The 10,892-nt window shown below is 35.7% G+C and overlaps 1 protein-coding gene across 2 annotated transcripts in view; it reads right to left on the reverse strand.

Annotated features, from left to right (window-relative positions):
* LOC113112403 (vesicle-associated membrane protein-associated protein A-like) overlaps window positions 1-10,271 on the reverse strand; it is an 18,061-nt gene extending 7,790 nt beyond the window's left edge. The window contains exons 1-3 of one of the 2 annotated variants that reach the window (XM_026277953.1): window positions 10,090-10,271; window positions 3,762-3,914; window positions 3,559-3,662 (exon numbers count right to left, since the gene is read on the reverse strand). In XM_026277953.1, the coding sequence (XP_026133738.1) occupies window positions 3,559-3,662; window positions 3,762-3,914; window positions 10,090-10,147 (315 nt within the window). In that variant the 5' untranslated portion in view covers window positions 10,148-10,271. The remainder of the gene's footprint in view (window positions 1-3,558; window positions 3,663-3,761; window positions 3,915-10,089) is intronic. The other variant, XM_026277961.1, reaches the window with a different exon arrangement.
* Window positions 10,272-10,892: the final 621 nt, after the last annotated feature.

Raw genomic sequence — 10,892 nt, forward strand, 5'->3', positions numbered from 1 at the left:
TGTGTTGATAATTTGTGCAGGCCGAATGTGTGTGAGTGTGTGTGTGTGCTGAGGCGAGCTGATCTCTGCAGGAGAGAGCTCAGTCAGTCTCAGCACCAGCTGGCACAGGGGACTCCTCGTTACGCTCAGCTCTTGCTGTTTGAGGGCTTTATAATGGTACGTGTTGGGGTCGCTTGTTTTCAGGTGTTTCCAGAATTTGATGGCTCGTTTTTGGATGTTGAGGAGGAGAGGGTATTGGCCCAATTCTGCCCTGCATCCGTTGTTTGGTGTTTTTCTTTGGACTTTGAGTATTCTTTTACAGAAATCTAATTGTAGAGTTTCAATCGGATGTTTTTCCCAATTTAAAAAATCAAATTTTATAGAAGGACCCCACACTTCACTGCCATATAAAACAATTGGTTCAATTATTGATTTGAAAAGTTTGAGCCAAATTTGGATTGGGATGTCAATTTTGATTGATCGTTTTATGGCATAGAAAGCCCTCTGAGCTTTCTCTTTGAGTTCATTCACAGCCAAAGTAAAGTTACCAGTTGGAGTTATTTTCAGGCCGAGGTAGGTGTATGCTTTTGTGCTCTCAATGGTTCTGTGTGAGAGTGTGAATGTGTGTGTTGGTCCCTGAGATCTGGAGCGTTTCTGGAACATCATGACTCTAGTCTTCTGGAGGTTGACGGTCAGGGCCCAGGACTGACAGTAATCCTCCAGCAGGTCCAGGCCGTCCTGAAGCCCCTCTTTAGTGGGCGACAGGAGGACCAGGTCGTCTGCGTAGAGTAGACACTTGATCTCTGTGTCGTGGAGAGTGAGACCTTGAAAGGGAGCATGTTCTAACATATTGGCCAATTGGTTGATGTAAATGTTGAAGAGGGTGGGGCTTAAACTGCATCCCTGTCTCACTCCGCGCCCCTGGGGGAAAAATTCGGTTCTTTGGTTTCCAATTTTGACAGCGCATTGGCTGGCTGTGTACATCGATTTGATCAAATCATAGAATTTCCCCCCTACTCCACTGTCGATAAGCTTTAGGTATAATCCTTCGTGCCAGATTGAATCAAATGCTTTCTTGAAATCAACGAAACAAGCAAAAATTTGTTCTTTGTTTTGATGTACATATTTGTCAATTAGTGTTTGTAATGTAAAAATGTGATCGGAAGTGCGACATTTTGGAAGAAAGCCAATTTGGGATTTACTCAAGGCATTGTGCTTCATAAGGAAGTGTAAAAGTCTGGCGTTTAAGATGCTGCAGAGAACCTTCCCCAGGTTACTGTTCACACAGATGCCTCGGTAGTTGTTGGGGTCTAGTTTGTCTCCGCTCTTGTGGATGGGGCTGATGAGGCCCTTGTTCCAGATCTCAGGGAAGAACCCTACACACAGAACATCATTGAACAGTTTGAGCATGGCCAGTCTGAAGCTTTGGTCTGTGTGTTTCAGCATCTCGTTCAGGATGCTGTCTACACCACAGGCTTTCTTGGACTCAAGGACTCCTAATTTTTCTTCCAATTCTTTCATTGTTATGGGGAAATCTAAAGGGTTTTGGTTTGTTTTAATTGATCTTTCCAAATTGTTTAGTTTATTAATTATTTCATTTTGATTAGAATTTTGAATTTCAGTTGGGGTGTATAATTCCTGGAAGTGGTTTTTCCACTTCTCCCCATCTTGGATTGCCAGAACTTCTTGATTTGGTTTGTATAGCAATTTCCATTTATCCCAAAATTTGTGTGAGTTTATAGATTTTTCAATTTCTTCAAACTGGCTTTGCAAAAACTGTGCTTTTTTCCGCCGGAGTGTGGCTTTATACTGTTTCAGTGCCTCACAGTAAAGAAGTCGGAGGTCCGGATTATCTGGTTGTCTGTGTTTTTGATTTGATAAGTTTCTGAGGTTTTTTCTCAGAGCCTTACAGTCCAAATCAAACCATTTGTCAGTATCTAAATATTTTTTCTTTGGTTTAACGATTGCCAAATTACTCTTTTGTGCTGTTTTGTAGAATATGTTGTTTAGGTCTTGTACTTCCTGATTGATGCCGAATTGGTTTTTAGGGTATTCCTGTATTTGGAATGAATGTATGAGGGATTGTATTTCTGAAGAATCGACGGCAGTGCTGTAATTACTGGCACTGGTTTCTGTCCATTTGAAAGAGATTATTTTGCTCATTTGATATGGGGTCCTAATTGGTTGGGGTGATGTGTCAGATTGCTTTATATAGAGGATGATTTGGCTGTGGTCTGAGAAAGGTTTCAGGGGTTTGACTGTGAATGCCCTCAGAGAGGAAAGGTCTAGATCTGTGATGGTGTAGTCTACAGTGCTGTTCCCCAGAGCTGAGCTGTAGGTGTATCGGCCGAGCGAGTCTCCTCGCAGTCTCCCGTTGACGATGTACAGAGCCAGTCCTCGGCAGAGCTGCAGCAGCTGCCGTCCGTGAGCGTTCACCGTTTCATCACAGTTTTGTCTGCTGGGGTGAGAAAGGTATAAGTGGTTATTGCCTGTGATGAATCTGCTACCGTGCGATTCGATGAAATCTAATTCTGCTCCTGTTCTGGCGTTTAGATCGCCCATAAGCAGCACATTTCCCTGGGCCTGGAAATGGCTGATTTCTCTCTCTATGTTCTGGAAAGTTTCCTCTTGGAAATACGGAGACTCGAGGGGTGGAATGTAAACTGCACAAAGGAAAACAGGCTTAGATGCTGATATCATTCCTTTTTGTATTTTTAGCCACAAGTGATGTTGTTCTTTTTTTATTAGTTCTATGGGCAGTTCAGATTTAATCCATATTATCATCCCTCCCGAGTCTCTCCCTTGTGTGACTGATGAGAGTTTGACGGATGGTAATATTATCTCTCTGTATCCTGAGGGACAGCTAGTGAACGCATCTCCTCTACACCAGGTTTCCTGTAAGATGATGACATCTAGGTCTTGTAGTTCTTTCATAAAATCAGAATGTCTACTTTTTAGGCCAAAGACTGAGGAGTTTAGACCTTGAATATTCCATGTAGAAAAACTAAGTGATTTCATTGTAAACTTTTAAATTAATGTGTATGGTTTGTTTGCTATTTTGAGAAAAGAGAAATGATGCAAAATTACTACAGATTAAAATCAGAAGAATGAAAGATGGGATTACACACTCTCTCGCTCTCACACACACACACACACTCTCTCTCTCTCACACACACACTCTCTCTCTTTCTCTCTCTCTCACACACGCACTCTCTCTTTCTCTCTCTCACACACACACTCTCTCTCGCTCACACTCACACACACTGTCTCTCTCTCTCACACACACACACACACACACACTCTCTCGCTCTCACACACACACACTCTCTCTCTCTCCCTCACACTCACACGGGCTCTCTCTCTCGGTCTCTCTCTCACACACACACACACACACACACACACACACTCTCTCACACGCTAACACACACACACTCTCTCTCTCTCGCTCTCTCTCTCACACACACACACACACACACTCTCTCTCACACGCTCACACACACACTCTCTCTCTCTCTCTCTCTCGCTCTCTCTTTCTCACACACACACACACAGTGTAATAGAAAGCAGCAGGAGGTTCACCAAGGCTTCTGTGTCTGTGGCGGCTGCGGGGGCGAAGATGGATTGTACCATGAACTTGTGTTTGCTCTTCTCGTTGGGGTCGTACTCAAACGGCTGCAGCATAACTGAGACAAAGACACAAAATAATCTAGAAACATGCATCATGTGACGGATCTGCACAGAATCACACACACAGAGTTTAACGTAAGAGACACGAGACGGACCGGAGATGACGAGCGTGGCCCCGGGGTCGATGATGCCGCTGTTGGGTCGCACGCAGTATCTGCGCGGCGCTGTGGTCTTCACTTTGAAACATACTTTCCTCTCCGAGGGATTCTTGAGCTTCAGGTTAGCAGTGACCACATCTGTGAAAGGACCTGAGAAGAGAAGAGCGATTGGTCACCAATCACAGAATACAGAAAACATCACATGATAATATGCTGCATTCATGGTAGGGATGCACTGACAATTTTTTTATTTGTATTTAATAATAATATTGATTCAGTATCAATAAAAAATATATTTACCTACATTAAAAAGTCTTATGAAATCACTTTATATTACATTTCGGTGCATCCCTAATTCAATGACATAAAAGACAAATTAATGTATTTTTCTTCAATTGTTTGTGACGTTGCACATCAACATGAAATACAGACTTGTGGAATATGTTGTTAAAGACTCTCTGGAACAAACAAACAAACACTCAGTACATTAGAAGCATGTGATCCATAAAGGTGAAGAACACCGAGGCTCAGAAAACCGTGTTAAAGCTGACATGTGCTTGAAGTGCACTAAAGTTCAAGGGTACAACAGAGACAGCGTCGTAGCAGAATAAATGAGATTAACCTGCAGTCTGATGCATGACGCATGAACATAATATACAAGAGATAAAACAGGTCTGATTCAGCCTCCTCCGTTTGTGAAGCAATCAAGCAAAATTAAATTAAATTAATTCAAATGATATATATTTTATTATTTATATATTATATATAATAAAGAAAAAATTATATATAATAAATTAAATACAATTTGATTAGGTTAGGTTAAATTAAATTAATTAAAAATGCAAAATAAATATTTTATTCATTAAAAATACAACTGTGAATATTAAAATACTAATCGAAATATGGACAAACTTGACTTAATAAATAAATAACAGAAATCAGCTTTGTACACAACTATGAATTAAACCAAAGTATTAATTTCTATACAAAACTAAAACTGATTTAACGAGTTAATAAGTGTACAAGCAGATCAATATTTTGAAAACCGTGATTCTGAAACAAATAATTTTATATAATATTATTCAGAAATTAAATTTTATATTGCACATTTTTTTTCTCACTGTTTGAATAACTGAGGAAATGTAAGCATTATAATAAGTAGCTTACAATGTTTCTAATTTTTTTTAAACAAATTCAGCCATATTAAGGATATTTTTATGACATCAATATGCTACTTGTCTAAACAGATATAATGTTGATAAACTGTTTTAGAAGTAAATAATTCAATAAGTTAGCATTATAATATCTTGAATCGGCAAATATGCATTCAGCTCAACACGAATAAATATTGTACAAATTCAAATGAGTGTAATAAATGTATCAAAACAACAAATTAAAATTCCCCCCAAAAAAATTAATCAATATTTAAAAGCCCCGCCCATAATATAACTCTAGCAGAGCTTTATACACCACTGGTTATCAAGTATCCCATGATGCACTCTTTGGAATCAAATATAAGAGCATTCAAGCTGCAGGAAGTGGGACTTTTATTTTGAAAGCACAATGCAACAAACTTCTGCGAATCCAGCGGTGCATAAAAGCAGGTCCAAAATGTGATTTTATAATTCATATAAGCCTATACCAGCTTCATGTCATCACAGACAACAATTAGTTTCATCTAAGTACAGGTTAAAGCTGAAGACTAGCCCTGAAATTCATCTTCAGGTCAGGATTAAGATGAAAATGCTCAGCAAACAGGGAAGAATCGAATCCCACTCCAGCTCTTCCCTTTAGAGCAGATGAAATGAGATGATGTGAATTATGCCTCAAAGCCAGGATCTTATGACCGTGCATGTCACATATTAGTGGATTAGAGGAGAGCGCAGGAATGGATGTAAACACTGTACAGAACACCAGATGCTCGGCCTTGGAAATTAAGTTCGGATGGACTTGAGAAGAAGGGATTGTTGGGAGAGACACGAGAACGCGGTTTAACATCAGATAACATTAGAGAGCACCGTATGGAAACATCAAGAGAGAAATCTAATCAGCAGAAAACGACAACAAATACAACGTGTCTTCAGGTCAAACATGTGTGTGTGTGTGTGTGTGTGTGTGTGTGTGTATAACCCTTCACTAACCCTGATCTCAGACTACACAACACTGATAGCTCTAGTTAAATATTAGAAGAAAAACTTGGAAATTATCAACTGGTAATGAACTATTTCAAATATCATCGTTTAGGTATAAACAAAAGCTAAAAAAAAAATGACAGACAGCAAACAATCACTAAAAACTAAAGTTAAAATAAATAAAAAGCTGACTCAAAATAATAAAAAAATATATTACAGTACACTAAAATAACTATGATAAAATTAAAAGAAAAAAAACTGAAATGGAATAAAATGAAACCTAAATAGTAATTTTTAAAATAAACAAATATTAATAAAAAAAATACAAAAAAGGCACATAAAATTACGTAATATTTAACTAAAACAAAAAGGTATATAGAAAGTATAAATACTAAAATAACAGCACATAAAAACTATAAATTAAATAAAAATAAAGTAGTATTACTATTAGTTTGAACAAAAACTTAATAAAAACAATTATTAAAAATAAAACTATAATATAGTATAAAAAGCTAATTCAAAACATAAAAAACTAATACTAAAAGAGCAGAATATAAACATAGTATATAATAAAATAAAAATATATTTTCAAAAACATGTTTTACTCTAAAAATGCATGAATATCAAAGCCATAAATCTAAATAAGTTGTGTTCCAAATTTTAAGTGAGGTCTCAAAAACGAGCTTTCGGTAAGGCTTTGTGTGGGCGCAGTACCAAACGTTTCCACTAGCTGAAATTCACTTCCCATTAATTTCATTTTTGACGACGGAAAATACAAGAGTGAGTCATTTAACCTTTTCAAATCATGTCCATGATTTTTATTTTTATTTTTCAACATTTCGCGTTCACATAGCAAGTGCCAAAACCTTTATCTTAAACAAATTTCGTACAATAAATAATAAATGGACAATAAACAAATTTTATTCTGGATGCAATTAATCATCATGATTTAGCGTATTAAAATACATTTAGAAATTCCCACAAAATTCAAGATTAAGGAGCAAAATAAAGCCATAATAAGTGGCTTTTATATTTATATAATCTGATATAGTTAATATCACAAAGAGTGAATTTTTCTCCAAACATCAGCAAAACAGCAAATGCGATACTGATTTAATGATCCGTTCGATAAACAAAAGTTAATTTTTAGTGATTTACATTTAAGTTCCTATTTAGTTTCAGCCAAAGCAGAACAGTTTTACGTCTCTGAGAAACACACAGAAGTATTTCTCCCAAGGTTTCAGTTTTAGTTCCTTGTCACCATCAGAGAACTGAACTGAATCACTTGAATCATCAATAAACTGACTTTAACTGATAAACCGACTGTTTTCTATTGTCCTCTTGCATTATCAGCACGTTTACACTCTGTAAAGCTGCTTTGACACAATTAGTATTGTATTAAGCGCTATAGAAATAAAGGGGATTTGAATGAATCAGCCGTTTGAACGAATCGGTTGAATGAATGACTCACTCATGTTTCATTCATTCAAAAGATTCATTCGTCACCTTTATTGATCTGCTGCCACCTACTGGCATTTTTCAAATTTACATTTAAAGTATAATTCCCCTTCCCCCACCCCAAAATTATTTAAAATATCAGTTTTTAAAAAATATTACCGATCAAAACATTATTAATGCACTTGTAACTGCAGAATTAATTAAATTGCTTTAACAGTCTGTGTGAATGCATCTAAACGTCACTTCAGATACAAATTCTGATGCACCGCAAACACAAATTTAGTTGATACTGATTTCATTTGATTGGTAACAGTCTTATAGTGTCTCACTATTTGAATTCATTGATTAAATTTGACAAAATATGATGCAGACATTTAATTAGGCTGGACAAAAATTGGCCTTAAGGCTAAACAAAATGCTCATAAAAGGTAAAAAATCAATTTTAAGTTAATTGTTATGGTGCCATGCCACCATGATGGCATTAAAGTTTCCTGAAACTAAAGCAAACCTCGAGTGCCGTGTGTAAAAATGGCAACGCAGGGCTCTGAAACAGGAGGACGACTGAAGTGAAAGAGGAATGTATTTAGCTCAGGGCTCCTCTTCCTGTCACCTCATTTATTTATTGGGTTACAGACCCATCAGAACATGACAAGCCTCTTCCTCTTCTGCAGCCGCTCAGGACAACATGAAAACACATTAGGGATTTGACTGGATTCAACTGCGGTTTTAAATTCTAATAATATTGCAAAAGTTTTACTGTATTTTAAACAAATAAATGCAACCTTGGTGAGCAGAAGAAACTGTTTCAAAACTCTAAAACAAAAATGGTACCGACCACAAAAAAAAAAAAAGGTGTAAATAAATGACAAACTTTGGTACAAGGTTAAAACAGTATTTTAAAATCATACAAAACTCTTCAAAAAGAGTGAATGAATTCCATCACCAAACCATTAACATGACTCACTAGGGTGCATTCGGTTTTCCACCGAAAAAAAGTTTCATTTAAAAAAAAAAAAATGCACCAGTTTAAAAGAACGTACAAGGAGAATAAAGCTGCTTCATTGGTCGTGTCGACATCACCTGAATATCCGAATACTTGTTTCACAACACACTCAAACCACAAACTGCTGCTTCAAACACGTTCACAAACAGAGTAGTAACAACCCAATGAGCTTTACACTAATCCCTCACATATTCAAGATGTGCACTGTTTTAAGATAACTTATAAGACTAGTTATAACACTTCGTTGATTTTTGATTAGATAACAAGCTTCTGCTAAATCACTGAATGCAAATGTTTGTAATGTAAATACATAAATAGATGTAAATAAGAACATTTAAAAGTACTACAATAAATATATAAATAAAGAGTAAACAATTACAGTCCTTAAAATAATAACTAATAAATAATGATTTAAATAAATACAAAAATATGTAAATAAGTTTATAAATAAAAATAAGATTAGATTAAAACAAATGCGTAAATAAATAAATAAATACATCATGTGTTTTATTAATTAAAAAGTTAGTTAGGAAGACAAAATAATTAATTAAAAGGTATCTAAATGTGAAATTACAATTTTAGATTAAAATACATGATTAGATTAAAATAAATAATAAATAAAAGTACTAAAATAAATATATAAAGAGTAAACAATAATTACGGTACTTAAAATAATAAAGAATAAATAATGATTGAAATAAATACAAAAATATGTAAATAAGTTAGTAAATAAAAATAAATAAATTTTGATTAAAACAAATGCGGAAATAACAAATAAATGTGTTTTATTAAGAAGTAAATAATGAGGAAGATATAAATAAATACATATAAAAAATAAAAACATACTTTAAAATAATATTTTAGATTGTGTCTTTACACAAGAAACTACAGAGATAGCTTTTAACTAATTGTAGGATGGGGAAAACTTGCACATATATTATATAATTTTGCATATATATATATATATATATATATATATATATATATATATATATATATATATATATATATATATATATATATATATATATATATATATTAAATTAAATATACACACACACACACAAACACACACATCTTAAGAAAATATCTGCTCTAACGTATTTGAAATAAGTCCATGGTAATGTCACTTATCCTTAAATAAGGGCAGTACCATACAAACAATGATATAATAAATATACTCTTACATAATAAAGCACGGTGAAAGTAAGATGATTAAGTTAGAGATTGAATCAGATAGTAAACCAATGGTACTTTGATTTATACCACGGTAATGCGAATTTTTCACTTCTTCATGAGGTAACGTTAGTACCTTGATGGGACATGTCCAAAAATCGGTGAATTTACTTACTTAACGTTTTGAAAGTACCATCATAGCTATACCATAGTACTAAATAATATCATGGTACAGTCACGGGACTTTATTGTAAATGTTTGTTTCTTTATTGAAACGCATCTACGTAAGCACCGAACATCTTCATTTCTATTTTACCCCGGGGAAATGATCTGGCAGTGCTAGCCAGCCTTGCAGATCAAAACTGAACCGACACCCGGTGCGCTTCGCCTCAGTGTCGCCGGAAAACGGCGGCTCGTGTGCAGGGAACTCGCGAACAGGAGTGGCCGCCTGTCAGTAAACTCGAACTCGGGGATCCAGCGCGGCCTGTGCTCCCTTCCCGCATTAACCCGATTACACTTCACCGAAACACGGCGACCGTCCGCGTTCCTCACTTACCTCTGAACCTCAGGTCGTTTGGGGGATCTAGGATAAGGATCTGCTCCAGTTTGGACATGTTTTTGGCCGGCGAGGTGACACTTGGTTTCGGAGAGCAGCTGAGCGCGGCGCGGTCGATCCGAAACACTTCCACTGAGTCACTGAACGCGCGGCGCGTCCCCGCAACACACGAACGCGCAGGCCTGTCCGATCGAGCTCGCGGTAAACTCAATTTATTATGTCTTTATTGGTAAACAAATCCAATCTATGCTTTAATCTCGGCCCCGTGGCTACTGTACCGAAAACATTCTTACAGTTTAACGTTTGGAGCTCTCTAAATATTTCTTGAATTACTTAATATGTGGCCAAATTTGCTTATTATAGACCAGGAGTTTTATTGTTTTAATACCAAGGACGCACAAAAAAAAAAAAAAAAAAAAAAAAATACTGAGCTTAAAAGTCGCTTTGGATAAAAAATAAATAGTATCAATACATGTAAAGCTTGAGTCTAACTATTATAGAAGGATATGAAAAATACTGGCACAATGCTAACATCCCTAAAATATATAAAATATCTAATATTTCTTCACAAAATTAGATATAGGCCTATATTGAGGGACAGTGGACAGAAGTAGGGTCATAAAGATGACTGGACGCCAGGAGAAAGGTCTTCTGCTGATCAAAAATACTGAAAAAAGATGTAATATTATTAGAATCTATAATTCTCACTGTCATATTCTCTTCTTCTTCCATATGATACAGCCCTTTTTTTCATTTGCTTCTATTATCAGCTAAAAAAACATAGAAATAATCATAAAAATAAA

Source organism: Carassius auratus, chromosome 2, assembly GCF_003368295.1.
Source record: "Carassius auratus strain Wakin chromosome 2, ASM336829v1, whole genome shotgun sequence".
NCBI classification, from domain to species: Eukaryota; Metazoa; Chordata; class Actinopteri; order Cypriniformes; family Cyprinidae; genus Carassius; species Carassius auratus.